General features: G+C 37.2%; 2 protein-coding genes across 7 annotated transcripts; one reads left to right on the forward strand and one right to left on the reverse strand.

The window, feature by feature from the left end:
- Window positions 1-559: 559 nt before the first annotated feature.
- On the forward strand, window positions 560-14,644 carry LOC117914948 (SAC3 family protein B). Its single transcript, XM_034830473.1, has 15 exons — window positions 560-940; window positions 2,087-2,278; window positions 2,916-3,041; window positions 3,760-4,002; window positions 6,056-6,271; window positions 6,415-6,671; window positions 6,972-7,072; window positions 7,302-7,517; window positions 8,326-8,553; window positions 8,634-8,725; window positions 8,804-8,897; window positions 10,784-10,876; window positions 10,993-11,762; window positions 11,849-11,963; window positions 12,689-14,644. The coding sequence occupies exons 1-15, from the start codon at window positions 816-818 to the stop codon at window positions 14,489-14,491; spliced, it is 4,671 nt and encodes a 1,556-aa protein (XP_034686364.1). The 5' UTR covers window positions 560-815; the 3' UTR covers window positions 14,492-14,644.
- A 1,001-nt stretch (window positions 14,645-15,645) lies between these two features.
- LOC117914949 (probable protein phosphatase 2C 35) lies at window positions 15,646-20,893 on the reverse strand. 6 transcript variants are annotated; one of them, XR_004651343.1, is made up of 6 exons: window positions 20,683-20,893; window positions 19,130-20,379; window positions 17,152-17,283; window positions 16,552-16,644; window positions 16,300-16,361; window positions 15,646-16,066 (listed from the first exon to the last, which is right to left on the reverse strand). XR_004651343.1 is itself a non-coding variant. In XM_034830476.1 (4 exons), exons 1-4 carry the CDS (start codon window positions 20,039-20,041, stop codon window positions 16,359-16,361), a joined length of 1,140 nt encoding a protein of 379 aa, XP_034686367.1. In that variant the 5' UTR covers window positions 20,042-20,584; the 3' UTR covers window positions 15,646-16,358. The 6 variants fall into 6 exon arrangements, 1 of the variants encoding a protein (XP_034686367.1); XR_004651344.1 differs by having other exon boundaries at window positions 20,615-20,684; XR_004651346.1 differs by lacking the exon at window positions 20,683-20,893 and having other exon boundaries at window positions 16,552-16,640; window positions 19,130-20,585.

Genomic DNA, 20,893 nt, shown 5'->3' on the forward strand with positions numbered 1-20,893 from the left:
ATCAATATACATTCCTGATAAGTAAATTGACCTTGAATCTATTTTTGGTTTATAGATTTATCGTTTTTAAAGATAAGGAGTGAGATTTTTTTTTCTTATTTTTGTTTTTGTTTTTAAAATTAAACTAAAATAAGTAGTTAATTCTAGATTTTTTAAAAATCAAATTTTCATATAAAACAAGTATTGTCATTGGCTGAGAATATATGTGAAAAATGTGAGTTTATAATAAAATTTTAATAAAATATATCAAAATTATGTATTCAAGTTACCACTTTAACACTAAAACAGGTAACATACTAAAATTTATGTGACACTCAGTCGTAGATTTGAAAATATTTTTGAAAGTATAATATTTTAAAATTATAATATTCTTAAAAAAAAAAGCCCAAAGAGGGCAAAAACAATACTTGTCCTTGCAACTTTTTTATTTGTCTATTATTATTATTATTATTATTATTTTCAGTTTTTATTTTAGAAATAAAAGTGACGTTGATAAAAAAGATAAAAATACAAAAGGGAAAGTATTTTCAAAGTTTTGGATATTAGATTTTAGAAATAAAGCCACAGAATCCAAACGGCACTGTCCGTAGAGATCCCTGAACTAAACCCTAGATTTAGATACTTTTTGAATATTGATTCAAGGAAACAAGCTTAACCCAAGCTTATTATAGTCTTGATTCTTTATTCAGTTTTCTGGCTCGGAAATCCTGAGAAAAAAGAAAATCGAATTCTAGGGTTTGTTCCGCTTCCTGGTTCAGAAATTCTGAGAAAAATTCGATGCAGAAGAAGCAATAGACGTTTCAGAGGCAACAGTGATGGGGTTTGGAAAGAAGTCGGGACCACAATACACCGATTTGGACAACCCTTTTCTCCATATGACTCATCCACCTTCGCCACCTCCCCCATCTTCTCAAGTTACTGCTTCTCAGAGATCGCCAAGGTACTCTCTTCCTGCACTCTTCTTTTGGGAATTTTCTTTTTCGATGGGTGTACTTCGTTGGTTGGTTAGAAAGTACGGGAAAATTGGAGTTTTAAAATTTTTGAATTTTTAACTTTTCGTTTTTTGGGGTATTAACTAGAAGGAGAAATATATCAGCTAAAGATTAATGCAGCTAGGCGACTTAGTTGGGATGAGGGAAACAAGAACAACCTAAAAGAATAGACGTCAAAAATTTTGTTTCTCATATTTTCTTTGCTTTCTAGGCAACCAAACGGAGAGTCTTTCCTTCTTTATTTCTACGGGGGATCTGTGTTTTTGTTTGCAGTGTTGTGACTTGTGATATTGCCCTAGAAACACTAAAAAATGTGTTTTATTTTAAAAAAGGTTTTCTACGTTATCTGCCCTAATAAATTTGAGACTATTTGTGCTAATCAACGCAAGGAAATAATGGAAAAGAACCTCCGAAAATTGATGGTATTTGCTGCAGAACTTGTTCTACATAGCAAAGAGACTGGCCCTTTTCATTTGTCCTTTTAGGACCAGTTATGGGTTTTTTTAGTTAACTGCTATTGCATGAGACTTTAACTGTAGTTGATTAACCTTATCCAGTCTTTATTTTAAGAGAAATAGAAAAGATAGGATTCTGCTTACGTTGAGTCTCTATTATGCTTTGGAGATTTCTTGGATGGAGTTCCAGAATTTGTGATATTTTGTATTTATGTTGCATGTGTGATATTTTCTGGAATTGCCCACTCAATCAAGACCCTTTACTAGTATAGGGAACTTGTGGAGGGTTATTCCCTGTTAGAATGAATTGAAATTGCATGAGCTGTCTCAGCTTCATGGGAGACCCCTCTCTTGTCACCAACTGGCTTCCCATGACTTTGGAATCAATTGTATAGATGCTTGACTTAGGTTAAGAGCTGCTTGATGAATTTTTTTTGATCCATTGAGGCAAACCCTCAATTGTAACATATCCTCTTAAACAAAGAAAACAGTTTGTCATCTCCTGATTGCATTAAAAGAATCTTTGTTCCCTACTAGGAACAAAACTCTGGCCATATGCCATTATTGTGATTATGGAATGTCAATGTCTAAGGTGTCATATAATTTCTTATTGATTAGTCTATCTTTTTTCCCACCTAGATGGAGTGATTATGATGCCCAAGTTTACCAGAGGCCTTCAGCAGCTCCATCACTTTTTCCTTCACATAATTCTGAAACTAGCATTTCAGCTAGGGTTTCCAGATCCCAAGACTCCAAAAGGGCCAGATCTCCTCCTGTACCATCTATGGGTGATGAAGTTTCACGAAACTCCAAAAAATTTGTTGTTGGAAGGTAAGCTTTTTATATCTTATTCTGCATTGCCTACTAATAGCATTGTTCTTGATGTGCATAATACATTGGAATGTGTACTTTTTATCCCCTTTTACTAGATGGATGTTGCACTCGTTTTCACTTTCAAAATTTGCTTATGTCACACTAGTTTCCCCAGTGGTTTTGATCATTGTTCCACATCTGTATTAGTTGCCATATTGATTGGCTCCTAAAGTTGTACTTATGGGCTTATTGGTTGTTGTGTCCAGAACAATATGACACAACTGCAGGATATATCCATCTTTTCTGGAATCTGGATCCAGCAAACCGAAAAGTCCCAGATATTTTTTATTCATGCTATCAATAGCAAACTATTTTTTTTTTCTCGAAAATTTAATATGGTGATTTTGAGGAATATGTCGATATCTCTTTTCCATTTCATTCTAATTCTAGTCCCTCTACCACGTAATTCAAGAGATCCAGTTTTATTGTTGGTGTAGTGTAGCTCCCATCTCGTAGCAAACGTATTTTGTTTGACCGAAAACAGTTCTGAATATCAAAAGGTCCTGGCTTTTTAAATTTTCCTTTACCAGTTTCTATTTTTATTTTTTATATTTTTAAAGGATTCCTGACTCTTTTTGTGTGCTTGATTGGGTAGCCATGCAGATTCTCTTAGTGAAAATCACAATCGCTTAGTTCTACAGAGAATGCGATCACCTCCCTTGGCTCATGAAAAGAATCATTCTCTTGAGGGTTTTCGCTCTCCTTTTGCAGAAGCTCAACAGTAAGTTTTAGGTTCAATTGCTCTGTTTACAGGCACATGCATTTGAATGTGTATGCAATAGTTTGCCCTCTTTCTTGTTCATTAGATTCAAAGCAAAATGTTGGAACCCATAAGTAAGCTTTTGGGTTCAATTGCTTTGTTTGCCGATACATGCACATGCATATAAGTGCATGAAGCACCCTTTTTTTCCCCTTAATTCATTTGATTTAAACTATAATGCTGGAACCCACAATAAGGCTCATATTAAATATATGTTCAGTGATGACCATTAGGATGGTTGCACTGTTCTGGACCATACAAAATTAAGGCATTATTTTCCAATCTGATAATTTCTGGACTTGCTGATTTCCTTCCATCTTGTATCCAACCTTGTAACATTAAACTAGTGTGACAGTACCATATGTCCACTCATGATTATGAGAACCCTTGCTTTGGCTTTGAGCCTTGGATGCAAGTTTACTTTCACAATATCCATGCTAGTTGGGGATTCTTGTAATTCCAGTCAAAGGCATCTTTTATGTTCTTGTTGGTTTTGTTATTCATGTAAAATTTTCATGAGGAGATCATCCTTTGTATGGCTAAAAGATCATTTTCAAAAATATAATATGTCTGTTTGTGGCTTTCAGTTGACACTTTGACTAGATGTCTTAGATTGAGATATATGTATTTTATTTTCCCTCAGGTCTTTCTGTGATTGTGCTATCACTTTGTATTGCAGGTCTTCTTTATCTTCCTCTGGATGGGGTCACCGTCCTGAGGTGCCAAGCAGTTATGCTAACCTGCCAACTCATCAATCCGTTGGCTCTGTCTCACCTTATGTTGGTTCTTATGATTCTAGAAGAAGTTCTCCAACTAAGATTACTGATGCTCAAGCCCCCAAAAGAACCAGGTCCCCACCAATACTTCCTGCAAATGAAGTTTTCCAGGGAAATATTCATCTTGCTCAAAATAACTCTAAAAGGTAATTATGGAAATACTAGTACTTGAATCCTTAGGCTGTGTTTTAGGAAAAAAAACTGTCTGGATAGATGATTTAGATTCCACGTAATTGAAAATATGTCAAATTGGCTATTCTGCTCTTTGGCGGAGTATGTTGCATTCCAATGAATTGATGGAGACGATGGTTATGATGATTATACTTAGCGATGTAAGTGGAAACCAAAAATCTGATGGAAACCCAATCCAACAGAATTGATCAAATCGGTTTGAATTTCAACAATAGCAAAGCTCAGTTCAGTTTGGAAATTGTAAAAATCGACTTAATTGATTCAGTTTTCAATTTCCTTATCTCCTAGGCAGTAGAACTTAAGCAAATTAATATTTGAAGACTTGTATTCCTTGTGAATTGTTTGATGTTAAATGTATTTATTTGTATTGATTGCATCCCTTATATTTTTGGACTTGAAATTTTGAATCTTCAATCCCAAATGGGTTTTAAACTATCTTTTGCTCTTTTACCTATTTAAAAAAAAAAAAAAAACAACCTTTAAATCTGATTGGTCTTTTGGGCTAAATTAGTTTGCATTCAACCAATCTATCTAAACCAAACCAAACTGCAATGAGTTTGGTTTGGTTAAGTTTTCCCATTATTAGAAGCTTGGTGTGGTTTGATTGAATCATACGCTGACCATGTGGATTTGACCAGTTTTCCCCCCAAGAATTGACCAAACTGAAGCTTATTACAGCCCTAATTATAGTGCCTGCAATGGGGCGGTAGTGATGTGGTGGGGATTGCAATATAGCAAAGGCAATGATTTTGCTTAGCAAATATACTAATAGTACCTCAAAATGAAGGATTTATGAAATAAACCCTCCACCTTAGGATTTGAAATGTTTGTCTGTAGCTTCAGAACTGGAGCTTAAATCCACCACAGAAATTGAAAAAAAAAAGAAAGTTCTATTTCTATAATTTCTTGGTTAATCCAAAACAAAGCAAATTATTTTGCCTTTTTTTTTTTCTTATTTACTTTTTACTATTATTATTGTTGTTATTTTTGTTTTTATTTATTTTATTTATCATTTTCTTTTGGTTTTTTTGGGAGTGAGGTTGTAAAACTCTCCCATTTTCTTTGAAGTTCTTTCTTCACATTGTGGCCTATCTTAGGAGGAACTGGGTTTAGGTTGATTTTCTAATGTTTTAATGACAACATTTCCATTTTCCATCCAACAAATAAAGTGCTAAAGAGCCTGTTTCAAGGGTTGTCTATCTACAAACCCATGGGATCTTTTAGATTTACAAATCTGACTTTCTAAATTTAAAGTTTTGACTCAAGATGACTGAACTGACAAATTAGAATAGGAAATTAGTACCAAATTTTAATCTTTGATCCTTTGAATGTGCTGATGAAGGCACCATTAGTCTTTAAGAGTCAAAACATCAAAAGCAAACCACCACCCCCATCCACCTGTTAATTTAAATATTAAAACTTGAGATTTTTGAATCTTAAATTTTTTAAGGTTATGTAGTATCATTAATTCTCAAGAATTATGGAATGACAGTGATAAACTTTGCAACTGTGGTGAAAAAAGACATATAAAGCCCGAATTAAGGTTCACAATATGATCACCAGGAAGCCACAAGAAAATTACATATCTTTCATGCCAAGTGAAGAACGCACATCCCACCTCCTATGCCTTTAAAGATGATGGAAGTGGGGCCACCATTAATCCCACATTCAAAATCAAAGAGAAAAAGGAATGAAGGATAATAGGAAAAAAGTTTGCACTGAGGACAACTCTAATTTATGTAGATCTATCTGAATCTAGGTAGTAAGAATTCTTGGCAAGGCTACAGAGCAAGAGAATAAGAGGAGTTATAGGGAGAGTATTGTATAAGAGAGCTCAAAAGAAAAGGTAAAAGTCTTTTACTATTTTCTTGCCGATAGGAAAAAAAATTTTGATAGGAAAAGATAATTTAGTCTCTATGTAGGATTTAATGGGAACTTATAAACATATCTTTCATCAGTTTTTTCCCTTCTCCTTTTCACTTCACCATCATGTTCTTGCTTATCCAGGCCTTCTATATCTCCTCCAAGGTTCAGCGGGTCAAGTGTTCATGCTCCTCCTGCTTCTCAAATACTTAAGAAGTCCCCACCATCTATGCTCAGTATTGATGCTGAAGCTGCTGCAACCAAGCCCACTAGCATCTCACGGACAAGGTCACCCCCTTTGCATTCCAATGATCATGTCTTCCAGGGAAACTCTTTTTCCACTCAAGATGATACTGAACGGTAAAATGTTGATGGATTAATTCCATTTTAACTAGTCCTCATATTTCTCATCATAAATTCCAGTGCATTATGTTTCTTATATTTTAACTAGTCCTCATAAATTCCAGTGCATTATGTTTCTTATATTTACATGTGATTTGTAGGGAAATGCAAGCAAAGGCAAAGCGATTGGCCCGCTTCAAGGTCGAACTAGAGCAACCTGTGCAAAGCAGCTTTGATATTGCTAATCAAAAGATTTCTGCAAATAGACGTGATCTGTCGATGGTGGAGAAGCAAAAAATAGCTGGGGAACATTCTGTGGATGTAGCAAGGAGTTTCCCTGATGGCAATGCTTTAGCTGATCATGAAGGCTTGGAACCACCCAGTATTATTATTGGGTTATGTCCAGATATGTGTCCTGGTATTTCTCTTAGCTTCTTGATCTAGGAGCAAACTTGCAAATTACAATTTTCAGTTGCTTGGTACCGTCCCATCTATGTGAATCAAATTACTAGCTTCATGGAGTTTTGATTTCCCTTTTTACTTTTAGTGAAGAAGAAGCTCATTGTTTTTAAATACAAAGAGAATTGTAACTTGAGTTGAATCTCTGTTCATTTTTTAGTTTTTGAAGAAAATTAGCTGATCTTTTGTGTGTTCTGTGCAAGAGCTTTAAGGGTATCTGAAATTTGTCAGATGTTTATTTTCTTACTTCATGTTTCAGAGTCAGAAAGGGCAGAACGAGAGAGGAAAGGGGATCTTGATCAGTATGAGCGTTTGGATGGGGATAGAAACCAAACCAACAAATATCTTGCTATTAAGAAGGTAGTCCTTGGTCATTTTTTCCCTCTCAAGTAAACATGTGTTTTTTGTTTTTTAAATTTCTTTGTCATAATTCATAAGAGGAAATGTGAGCAAATATCTTGCTGTTAAGAGCATACTCCTTGGTTGTTTTTTTCCCTCTTAAGCAAACATGTGTTTTCTTTGTATGAATTACTTTGTCATAATTCATAAGAGGAAATGTGATGGATGTTTTTATGTGATTCTAATTCAGTATAATAGGACAGCAGAGAGAGAAGCGGTCTTGATACGTCCCATGCCGGTCCTGCAGCAGACAATTGATTATCTTCTGAATTTGCTATATGAGCCTTATGATGACAGGTTCCTTGGCATGTATAATTTCTTGTGGGATAGGATGAGAGCAATCCGGATGGACCTGAGGATGCAGCACATTTTTGACCTACAGGCTATTAGTATGCTGGAACAAATGGTTTGTCATGTTTTAATTTATTTCTTCAATTTCCATTTGCATATCATGTATATGCTATTTGCCCAGTTCCTAAACATGGGTTAACATCTTGATAACATGTCTTTGTTGAGGAAGAAACTTAGGTCAGGATGGGAGGAGAGAAAGAAATGCTTCTTCCTGATTACTGTATGCATGTAGCTTATGTGCAACCGTCCTAATGGGGCCCATATAGATGAGCTCTATGACAAAAAAACATCTACTTGATGAAAAAGTATTTATTGAATATGTTTTGTGTTGTGACACTTTTTTTTTTGAGCATCCAGATAAGAAGTGCTACCATTATATAATTTGATCATTTAATTTAATTGACTTCTGACCTTGAAGATTTCCCCAGTAAGACGTTCCAGATTTAGCGTCTTCATTGCAGTTGCATGGTGTTGCTTTTGGAGGCAATGACCTTATTTTCCTTATGCAAATTATGCTAAATGATGATTTTAATCTTTAGTAGGACCACACACATCCAGCAATATATAATATTTGTTTTAGGAGGATTGACTGATAGATTTTCCTTTTTTATTGATTATGTGGCACAAGCTTAAGTTAGCTCTATGTCAGTTTTTTATTCATTTGTTCCTTTTTTTCCTTTATTTACTTTGTCAATCTTCTTGTCTCCCTGAACTATTTTCCTTTATCTACTCTATCAATATCTACCTGAGCTATAGTTTTGTTCTACTGCTGGAGGATATGCATTAGTCTGAGTGATGTGTTCCAAAGTGTCATATGATTCTTCTCAAGACTAAGAGAGTTTTCTGATTTCTGTGGGTGCCAGATAAGACTTCATATAATAGCCATGCATGAATTATGTGAATACACAAAAGGAGAGGGATTTTCTGAGGGATTTGATGCACACCTCAATATTGAGCAGATGAACAAAACTTCAGTTGAATTATTCCAAATGTATGATGATCATAGAAAGAAGGGAATAATTGTGCCAACAGAAAAAGAGTTCCGTGGCTATTATGCACTTCTTAAGCTGGACAAGCACCCTGGGTACAAAGTAAGTTAGCGGTTATTGACGGCTTAATTGTATAGGTTTTGTTTCTGCTGTTGTTTATTAAGATAAGCAGTTTTTATTAGGTTGAACCTGCTGAGCTCTCACTGGATCTTGCAAAGATGACTCCAGAGATGAGACAAACCCCAGAGGTGGTATTTGCCCGAGATGTAGCAAGGTTTGCCTCCCCTTAAATCCACTTGTCAGGTTGAAGCATTGAACAGAATCTCATATTAGAGTGATTGTCTTCATGCAGAGCTTGCAGAACAAGTAATTTCATTGCTTTCTTTCGGCTTGGGAAGAAAGCAAGTTATCTTCAAGCATGCCTAATGCATGCTCACTTTGCTAAGGTATAGTCACCGCTGCTTGTGGTTTTAGTGCTTATAATAGAGAACATCACCACTGAAATTTGGTACTTCAGCTCTACAAACCTTAAGCTCTCTTTACTTTAAACCATGAACTCAATTGCTGTTACATTCACTAGTGGATAGTGGGGCTGTGTGGGTAGTGTGTGTGTGTAGTTTCCAGCATATTGCAAGGACAGACAGAGAACAACATGTCACTACAATTTTAATTGCCTTTCCTGATCATTTTATTAGCTATCATATATGCAGCAGGTAAATTAGTTATATATTTAGGTTTATGCATAATGATCTCATTCTAGTGTGATACAGTAATGAAATCCCTTAGAAAGTTATATGCTTAACTAATTAGATCGGAACCTGGTTGACCAATAATGAATTGTGTTCAAGAAATAACCCAACTTGAAAATCTATAATCTTATGAATTCACATATTTCATCTCTGGTGCCCCCAACTGGCCAAAAAACCCATGAGAGAGAGAGAGAGAGAGAGAGAGAGAGGGGGGGGGGGGGTCAAATCCCCAAGGGGAGATTGTGTCCCAAAGAGAGATCAAATTCAGAAACATTTTTTGGGAGGCACCTTTCAAAGAGAGAGAGAGAGAGAGAGAGAGAGAGAGAGGGAGAGGTCCAATGCCCAAGGGGAGATTGTGTCCCAAAGGAGATCAAATTCAGAAACATTTTTTGGGAGGCACCTTTCAAAGAGAGAGAGAGGGAGAGGTGAAATCCCCAAGGGGAGATTGTGTCCCAAAGAGAGATCAAATTCAGAAACATTTTTGGGAGGCACCTTTCAAAGATTCTTGTATTGCCACAATAATCTCTGAGAACACTTGAATTCCCAACTACCCAAGGTTCTGTGGGAAACATTCATCAAAGTTAAGCTTAACTGTTTAAGACAACTTGATGAAGGGGTTCTACACACCCTGACCATACCTGTTGCTTGTTGACTGTATTACCTCCCTTCAATCCAACATTATCAATCTTGGGAGCATCCAGAAAAGCTTTTGTAACTTATCTTTAGAAGTGAGGTGGTGGATTGTGTTCACAACTCTATGAAACTGCAATCTTCCTAAAAAAATCTTGGCATTCCTCTCCAATCATATCACGTGCATTTCACCTAGAAATAAGAAATTGGATTAATCCTGGTATAAAAAACATGGTAAATAAAAAAAAATAGTCAATTTGAAATTAAATGGATAGAGAAGATGGCAAATGAAGCCTCCCAAAGCACTTTACTCATGATACTTCGTAAGACCTTTAAAAGCTATAATAATTATCTCTGCAACACCTTTAGGTGAAACCCAAATACCTCACCAAGCAGAATGACTTGTGTCATAACCCTAGAGCAACAAAACAGAAGAAAAGGGTGATCCACCATCTCACCCTGGCCTAAGCAAACCAAACAAGAATCTTGACTACAGGCTGAACTTTCAATTTCCAAATAAAGTTAGCTTGAGGGAAGGCACTGGAAAATCACTTTTAGATCGGTAAGAAAAGGGACTTTGAGGAGAACAAGCATGGAGGAATCAAGGATTTAAACCTCTTACTTGAAAAAATAGGGGACTTTTAAAGACTGTTCAAATAAAGCACAAGATTGGGGATATCAATAATTTCCTTATCTATTAAATCACAACAATTGAAATTCCAGGATGGGGATTGGTCAAATTCTAGATTGTCATAACATGTCATCTGAATCTTAATCATGAGATTTACATTTTGTGCTGGTTATGTGGAATCCTTATATTTTTCCATTTTTTTTGGGGATCTTGTATGCTATGATGTTTGTTTCAGTTACGGACACATATGTTATACATTGAACATGCTCATGTGGACACACATGGTTTGGTGTTGTCTCATATGTTATGCTGTTTGTTTCAGTTACGAACACAGGCACTTGCTTCTCTACACTGTGGCCTACAGAATAACCAAGGTCTCCCTGTTGCCCATGTTGCCAGGTGGCTTGGGATGGAGGTACCTTTTTTTTTGGCTTGGTGTTTATTATCCTATATCCATTTTACACACTGAAGTTGTCCCCAACCAACTTATCTCAATTCTCACATGTTTTGTGCTTTGATTATTGAAACCAGGAAGAAGACATAGAAAGCCTTATAGAGTATCATGGGTTCTTGATAAAGGAATTTGAAGAGCCTTATATGGTGAAGGAAGGCCCATTTCTTAATGCTGATAAGGACTATCCCACCAAATGTTCAGAACTTGTCCATTCAAAAAAGTCAAATACTATAGTTGAGGATGTTGCATCTTCTTGTCAATCAATGTCCTTGCCTTCTGCAAAAGCAACAGAGCTTCAGTTGAGTAAGGACTACAATCATGAGCCAATAGCCATTGCATCTGTCGGCACAAATGATTATAACCCTGCAACGGATGAAGAAATGGCTGATTTTGAAGCTGTTTCATCCCCAAAAGATGGCACGCCGATCCAGCTGATGCTTGGGCCATCAACAGTTTCCCAGCAGAGTGCAGATGGCCATTGGGTGGCAAGTGTTAGTTCAATGGCATGTGATTTTGCCTTAGCTCAGAAGTCCCCTGAATCTCAGCCAACTAAAGTTGGAAAAGTGGGGCAACCAAATTTTGATGCACTCTTCAGAAACTCTCTGGAGAAAAGAAGACAGTCTCACATGGAAGCAATGCCACAGGTTGTGTCAACACCAGTTATGCAAGAGAGATTCCCTGTTACTGAATTTAATTATCCTGTGGAAAATTCAGTACCACAAACTGTAGTAATTAAAGATATAGAAGATGAAGAACTTACTGACATTCACCAAGAAGTTGAAAATGATGTTGTGGCAAGTAGTCAGGTTGAAGAAGTCGCGGAAGCTAAACTCAAATTGATCTTAAGGTTTGTGGTTTGTGCATCTGATTTGTTTGTAAATGAATGTGGGTTTCCCTTACAATAATTATTTTTTTGCATGTCTCTTTGGTCAGAATATGGAGGCGACGTTCTTCAAAGCGAAGGGAGTTGCGTGAACAGAGGCAATTAGCAGCAAGTGCTGCACTAGATTTGCTATCACTGGGCCCACCAATTCAACATAATGAAGATGTAAGTTTGTTCACTATTTTTCTTCCTTTTTTTTTTTGTTTTTGTTTTTTTGTTTCTTGTTTAATCTTGTCCATCCTATCCTCTCTTGGGCCTTCCTCCTATCTCTTTGTCTGAATAAAATAAATAAAAAAATTGAACTGAAATTCTTTTCTCTCTCCCTCTCTCTCTCTTTGTGTGTGTGTGCGTCTCTTTTCTATGTAATTTACCTCTCCTCTCTTGGCTTCCAGTTTCTTATTCATGAAAATTTGAGCCCATGTCCATTGGCTAAGCATCAATGCAATTTATATACATGTGAGCAAATCTTGTATGGGTAATCCAACTCTTCCTTATTGGTTTCCAAACTTTTGTTTGTTTGGCATTTCAAAACCCAATAATAAGCATCTTGTTGCCTTTTACTATGAAATTGATGGGGTGACAGTCCGCAAACAAAAGCTGGGCCAGCCATTTTAGAAAAGTGAAATCATAAAGGTTGTTTTGTTCTGTGTTTCTACACATCATTATTTGACTGTAATTATGCAAGGTCACGATTGACTTTAATGATTGTTTGCTTACTAGATAAGTTCCTTATTATGCATTTTGGGACCTTTTTTTTTTTATGTACAGTATATTGTAGTTGAATGACCAACTTCACTCACTGCGCAAACAATATTCCTTCTATTGATTTTTTCCTGACCTTTCAACTTATTTTGTATTTCTCACTTCATTTTCATTTTCCTCCTGTGAAGCAACCAAGCACTTTCAGCGAGTTCAATATTGACCAAATTATGAGGGAGAGATACCAAAAACATGAACAATCCTGGTCCAGGCTGAATGTTTCAGAAGTGGTAGCAGATAAATTGAGTGGAAGAAATCCCGATTCTAAATGTTTGTGCTGGAAAATTATTGTATGTTCCCAGATGAACAACCCAGGAGGAGAAAACATGGGCCATAGGAGCCAAGTTGCCCATTTTGTAGCAGGTACGTGGTTGCTTTCTAAGCTTCTGCCTACCAGAAAAGATGACGATGCTGGTCTAGTAATTTCATTACCCGGGCTGTCTATGTGGGAGAAATGGATTCCTAGCCAATCTGATGCTGATATGACCTGCTGTTTGTCCATTGTTGTGGAAGCAAAATTTGATAATCTAAACCAGACAGCACTTGGTGCAAGTGCAGTTCTTTTCCTTGTATCTGAAAGCATCCCATTGGAGCTTCAAAAGGCCCGACTCCATAACCTTCTGATGTCTTTACCTTCTGGTTCATGCTTGCCACTGCTGATCTTAAGTGGCACATACAAAAAGGATGCTTCAGATCCTTCCTCTGCCATAATTGATGAATTGGGGCTCAACAGCATTGATAGGTCACGTGTAAGTCGCTTTTCAGTTGTTTTCCTTGTTCAAGATCAGCAAACTGAACACACTGATGGGTTTTTCAGTGACGAGCAATTAAGAAAGGGGCTGTATTGGTTGGCTAGCGAATCACCCCTACAACCCATTCTTCACTGTGTCAAAACACGTGAACTGGTTCTGACCCACCTTAATTGTTCTTTGGAGGTTCTTGAAAATATGAACATATACGAGGTGGGTCCAGACCAGTGTATCTCTGCCTTCAATGATGCATTGGATCGATCTCAAGGAGAGATTTGTGTTGCAGCTGATGCAAATCGTACCAGTTGGCCATGTCCTGAGATTGCTTTGCTAGAGGAGTCTGTTCATGAGCATAGAGCCATTAAGCTGTACTTGCCAAGCATAAGATGGAGCTCTGCTGCAAGAATTGAACCCCTTGTATGTGCATTAAGGGGTTGTAAACTCCCTACTTTCCCAGATGATATATCTTGGTTGAACAGAGGTTCCAGCATGGGCCAGGAGATTGAGAACCAGAGATTGCTTCTTGAAAATTGCTTGATCAGATACCTCACTCAGTTGAGTAAGATGATGGGCTTGGCACTGGCAAAAAGGGAGGTCCATGTCATGCTTCAGAACAGCACCAAACTTGAGCTCCATAATTCAAGCTACTATATAGTTCCGAAGTGGGTAATGATTTTCCGACGGGTTTTCAATTGGCGGTTAATGAGTTTATCTAGCGGACCTGCTTCTGCAGCTTATGTTTTGGAGCACTACAGTGCTGCTCCAACAAAATCGGGAAGTTCTGATAAACCAGGGCTTGAAGGTAGCAGATCATCACCGTATTGTTTAATTCATCCCACTCTAGATGAAATGGTTGAAGTTGGCTGTAGCCCCCTTTTATCCAGGAAGGGTCGGTCAGAGCCCGAGCCTTTTCAACCTCTACCAAGATTGGTTTATGATAGTTCTCATGTTCAGGAATATAACACCAATGATTTGGAGGAGGATGAAGGGAATTTTGTACAGGGTGTTGAGTTGGCAGAATCAAATGGTTATACTTACTCAACTGATGGATTAAGGGCTACTGGCAGTAGAGAATTGGTAGTGGTTACTGAGGCAACGATGGGAGCTGGAAAATTAAGCAAGTTGGTAGAGCAGTGTAACAGATTGCAGAACATGATAGATAAGAAGCTTTCAGTTTATTTCTGATATGCTAATTATTCTACTTGAAAATTTTTGTATCTATAGGTGCGCACACATGTTCTCGAAGAATTCTGTTTCGTTTTGGAGTTCTGTAATTCTATTGTAATGTTTCTTCATGCAATGAAAATAATAAGAGCTTTGAAGACATTTCTCTGGGCAGGCATTGTGTAGATTCACTCGCTCATGGCGATTACATGGTCAATCTTTTAAAGGGTCACAAGGAGTGATGCCACCTTAGTGACTAACAAAATCTTAGCAGGGTGTAAAGTTTATGCTCTTTTCCCATAATTGATATATTCAGTAACTTTATTTAGAGAAATTAAAAAAAAAAAAAAATTGCTTAGAATCATCCAACTTCACTTAACTTTTCAAGGGCTTAGGTTCTCAGCAAATGAGATATTTCTTAATATTTATATGTTTATCTGCAAGGGGAAACTTTGGGTTTGTTGGAAAGAAAAGCTGAAAGGAATCTGTTAAAATGCCTTGCAGTAGAAGGGACCCATAGCCGAAAGCCCTGGCAATGGCTTGAGCTTGGGCCTTTGTTCTGCAAAAGGAGAAAGTGCTTTCGTTGCTGCCTTGCTGGAATCTTTCTTTTTCTTGATCGAAGGCCCCGAAACTGTTGCGTGCCTTCTCCTTCCATTCGCCAAATGTCTTTTCATTAAATTCTGAGCTTGATATGAAGTGAATTTTCTATTTTGAACCAACTTCCAAACTGTAAATTCTAAGAACGGAATACGCACACTCATCACTTTACAAAGGAAATGATTAGACACGAGCTAAACCCATTAGGAAAGTGAAATGGCAGGTTCTTTCGGGGAAGGGATGGAGCTCTTCACAGAAAGGAATGCTTCATATTTCTGAGGAGAGGAAAGCAAGGTTGCTCACCAAGTTGGGTAGGCAAGTGGGTCACTCTGAAACCCCATGGTTTAGTCACTTCATAAGGAAAAACAAGAACAAGAGGATGAAAAGCCGCATCTTATGATGAACAACCTCATACCTCAACACCATTATTGAACCAACTCCAACCTCACATAACACTACTGAATTAACCTTCAACATCCAGAGATGACACCTTCCAAACATTATTGAATGAAAAGCATAATCATTGGAACAACTGTGGTTCCTTTAATTTCAATCATGGTACACCCAATGCTACACCATTTGAACCATTGAAATTGATATTTCTATATATAAGATTGAGAATGAAATTAACAGTCCCAAGAGTACATCTCTGATTTAAATCATAACTATTTGTGGATAGACATGGTTAAGCATTGCAGCTAAACACATTATGAAATCTGTTCTTCCTAAATCTGATCTAGAGGAAACATCATCGTATCTGTGCTCATATCTGATCTCACGATCCATGGGTCCCAGCTTTTGTATGTTAGCAGGTGCAAGCCAGTGGCTGCAGAATAACCTTAAAGCCAACTTGTATAGTTAAAAGATCTGTGTCATCAGAAATTTAACATGGACTTGTAGTGTGGAGATCAGCCAAATAAGTAGATAGGTATGGGCAGGAACAGAATGCTTCCAACCCCAGTAGCCTACAATAACAACCTCCTTCCTGTTCCATGTTCCCTGTCAAAAGTAGTTCAGTATTCTGAGAAAAAATAAAGATGCTCAATTCTCCAACTTACTTTCTTATTCTTTCTTTCCCTATTTTATTTTGCCTTCACCCCCTATCAATTTAAAAGAAGGTCCAGTGAGATCAAATGAAGGATTGAATGCAAATAGTTACACGTAGTCTCCCTGAACACATTCTTTGATTGGTTCTTAAAAGCAAATCAAATTCCAAGACGTGGATATTGTACCATTTCAAGGCAAATGAAACAGGGCAATTTGAGTCAACTTCAACTTCTTTTTGACTCAATCACTGCAATCAATGAAGAGAAGAAAAATGCTCAGTTTGCAAGAAAAAGGTATATAATTGGAACGAAACAGAGCCTGATTAACCCACCATTTCCAACAGTCTAAAATGTGTTGGAGAGGGAGCAACAAATTGCTTGGCTTTGATTCACTGAAAGAGCACACTAACAAAGCTGCATATCTGAGAATTCACTTACCGTTGAATGAAAAACTTCTGACCCAGTAGTAATGGATACATCAGGAGTTCCTCCTCTTCCTGTCCTCAAAATAGCCGTGGTATTGGCACCTGACTATACCAATTACAAAAAATATTAGGCCACCATAAAACCAAAAAAAGTGGAGTGGGATAGAATACTAATGCACCCAGATGGTAGCAGCAAATTCTGCAAGTGAGCAAAGGAAAAATGTGGCAGGGACACACAACAATTTTATTTTAAGATTTTTTTTTTCAATATTACTTTTAGTATATTTATTTTTCTTGGAAGGGGTCCATGTCCACTACAGTTGAGTTTAAACCAGTGGATGATCATAACCATTTGAATCTAAGCTTTCTCTTGGATTAAACATGCCAAAAATCATGAAATATAATTAGCAGTAGCAGCCAACCAATGCATGCAGTTCGTAGCATAAACCGCTGAACTTAGACCCTGCCAAAATGGAGGTAGAGGCTTACTTACCACTAGTTCCACCATTGCCAACAGTGAACATTAATGCAGAATTAGAAGATAAGATTTTAGCTTATAGTGAAAAGAAAAGTAACGAATGAACATCCAAAGAAAGATTTGAATTATTCATACATCAGATAGGTCTCTAATGTGTACAATGATGATTGTTATATCATCAGTTCGATTTTCATGCTCCAACCACAGTTTGTATGATTCTCCAGCAATGGCTGCACATGCATCTCTAGGATCTGGATATCTTGCCACCTACATAAGAATTACCATTAGAACTTGTTAGGGGAACAGTGGGACTGCGGTTAATAAAAAAGTACAGTTGAAATAATAAGATAAGCAAGAATGCCACAACAAAATTACAATGCTTTTGAAGCCAAATTATTTGTTTCAGTTTGTCAAAGTAAACTGATCAATATTCACTAAAACAGATAGCACTCTTAATGCTAAAATTTAGTTCTCTGACTCTATGTTCAGGAGGAAAAAAATTCCAAAAATAGGACTAGAACTGCTAAAAATGAAAAATCAAAATCAATTTGTCTCAAGTATTCAGAACAACAGACTCAAAAATACAAGTTGGAAATGGATATTGCTACGCAGAGGCTCACAAGCAGTTGAAGAAAACAACTTGATTGCCAAATAAGGGGCATAAAATGTGAATAAACTGCAGTATAGACTTATAAATTATAACAAAATTTTCTCTTACATTTTCATTGCTTCCGCAGTTATTATTACCTTCACATTTCTACTAGTTAAGGCATTAAATATGCCTGGTTAGAAATAATGGAGATGTTCATGGCCCATCATTTCTGTAAGGCAGCCATACAATTGAAGGAGAGATTGACCCAATTCAGAAAAATGCTAATTTTTTCCTTTTCTAATACCAGCATGATTAGAATATAAATTTACATTAATTAATATAGCAAATGCAAGCAGATATCCTACCCCAAATTGCACAACTGTGATTATCTCTATGCAATTACCAACATCAGAAATTGTGAAGAAAAAAAAATGCTTGAAGGTAATAAATTCTAGTCAGCAATCAAGTAATAATATTTGATGTCTAATCAGCCCTTGAGGCTTGGCTCAAGTGGTAAAGTGTTGGGGAGAGCTCGTGGGAGGTTTCAAGTTCATGTCCCAATGGGGCCAAAAATTTACCTGTCAAGAAGAAAGAAAAAAAACATTTGCCGTCCAATCTATTTCAAATGGAAATCTGGACAGATGAAATATAGTAGGGATGTTAGCACACACCTTTGGAATGCACCACACCAATGTGACTTACATAGAACACAAAAATGAGATTATTTAGTTTCCCAAACCATTTGAAATCAATATACTCCATACTATACATCACACTGGTTTTAGAATTTCATGACATCACCCTACTTACATTCCTTTATATTGTGGACAATGTCCCTTTCCATGCAGCGTCTAAGGCTTCCTTTTTGAATATTCTAACAGGATGGTAAAAAAGTGCATGATGAAAAGTTACAGCAATGAGATAATGAGGAAACAGAACAAGACAATACACAGGACAGCACACCTGGGCTTATTTGTTGCAAGGTTTGGATTATAGAAGAAAAAATAATATACAATTACATATTATGATATTTTCTATTCTTGGCCCGAGATCATATAAAGTATGTGTAGGAATGTGGAATGTTAGTGATGCTCAACATACAAGGACCCTTGTTTTAAAAAGAAAAGGACCAAAGAGGAGAAAGGAAGAAAGAAACTTTTGGTACTTCACTACATTGTGGGTATAGTCATAGCACACTGATGGCAATTTGACTAACCTAGAGACTTCTATCTACACATTTGTATTAATAACATAATGCTTAGATGTTAATATTTCCCAATGAAATTTTAGAGCTAAATTCTCCAACTCCTTCACATCTTAAGGTGATACCTAGAAGCAGCAAGTGGTCAAGGGTCACGCCATATTGAACAACTTTCAAAATTAAACAGGTGAATCAAATTGAAATTAATGACAAAAAACAGTAAATGGAATATGAACAGTGAAAGACGGATGAAGTAAATTAAGTACAAACTAGATTAAGGAGGGTTATTTATCTGTCCTAGAATGAGTTCATTATCATACCATCTCGACAACGGTCTGGCTGGAGAGAAACTCAAAAACCCCATCACTTGCAACAACAAAAAACAGATGATTGGATGCAAGCTCAATCATTGACACCTCAGGAACAGCAATCACACCAATTTTCTCAGCTGTACCATCTCCTACACTCCTTGTAAATGCAGTCCCAGGGTACATACCATTCTGTACCCACAACCTTGGAGGATCGCTTCCTTCAGTTTCTTCATCACCCCATGTTTGAATATCTGGGTCCTTAAGGCCTTCCACTTGATCCACACTCAGAACCCTGGCCCCACAAAGCTTCACTCTATCATATTCATCTTTTCTAAATGGTGTCTGATCATAAGACAGATCTTCTGCAATAATTCGATTCCCCTCCTTAACTGCAATCACAGCCCTTGAATCACCCACATTTGCAACAAAAAGGGTATTCCCAATAAGAAGGACCGTAATCGCCGTTGTACCACTCATTGAATCATCTATCTCACTATTGTGTAGTTCGGAATTTGTCACTAAAAAGGCTGAATTATAAACTTTTACAGGATCATCTAACAATGTGGGATCATTTGATAGTACTTCTACTAACCTGTCCTTAACAAAATTCGAACACTGAGCACCGAATTGCCCATGGCCATCAAATACCCCGAAGAAATGGACGTTGGGGTTACCTTGAATTTCTGTTTTGATGATGTAACTGTCTTGATTTTCTTTATCTGGCGAGTCAGGGTAGTAGCCACGCTGCGATAGGACCGAGTACTCCAAATTGAAGTTATGAGAAGGAACAGCAACACACTCCAACAACCTGTCTGAGATTATGTGCCTTCCACCATACCGGCCCCTTTCACGGTAGTCCCGGGAATCACCGTTTGATGATGGTGGGTAACGACTACAGCACTTTCCATGGACACAGCCCATGTTTCAGGACACAATCAACCGACTAAACAAAGAAATCCAAACGCAGCCCACGTGTTTGCAAGAAGCCCTAAGCGAAATACAAAACGAGTTGAGCCAAACCGTGACAGAAATGCAAATCCTGGAGGGCTGTGTGGTGAAATGGGCGTTGCTCGCAGTCAACATTGTGGTCTTGAACAACGATGCTCTGCCTAGAACCCATGTTTCAAGAGCAGAATTAAGCCACAATGAGCAAACCCTAGAAACAAACAACCCAAATAACAAAAAGGGTTGCGCTGTTGACGAGAACTATAATTCCCAAATGATGATTGGCATCTGGGTTATCCTCCACAAAAGGTTTCCTACAAAAATTCCCCAAGATTAGAATAGGCTATAGAACAAGAAACGCTTGACACGAAACCCCATCAGAGAAAAAGGGATAAGAAAACCCTAAATCAACCCTAAGAAGAAGCAAAAAGTAGAGACACCTTGGCCCTGATCATACAACACCCTTTCCTCAAACAGGACGTCTTGTGGGGTTCACACACAATTTAAAAAAAAAACATATATATAAAAAAAAAATTTTAAACAATGTACTTTTTTGGCGCAGAAGATCACGGCTCAAGAAGAGAGCATTTAAAGCAAAGATTGAAGAAAATGAAAACCTAAAGCAAGAGTCCAAATGGGGTTCTGATGATGACGAAATCGGGGCTTCTTTCAAGAGAGATGATAAAGATTTGTCCATCCATGTACGCATATGCAACAAAGCCCATGTCCCAAGACAAACATGCACAGTCGATTGTGGATGTGTGCGTGAGAGAAAGAGAGAAGGAACAAAGGTCCATCCATTAAATTGAAATGAAAATCCCGGGAAAG

This window comes from Vitis riparia, chromosome 5 (assembly GCF_004353265.1).
Source record: "Vitis riparia cultivar Riparia Gloire de Montpellier isolate 1030 chromosome 5, EGFV_Vit.rip_1.0, whole genome shotgun sequence".
NCBI classification, from domain to species: domain Eukaryota; kingdom Viridiplantae; phylum Streptophyta; class Magnoliopsida; order Vitales; family Vitaceae; genus Vitis; species Vitis riparia.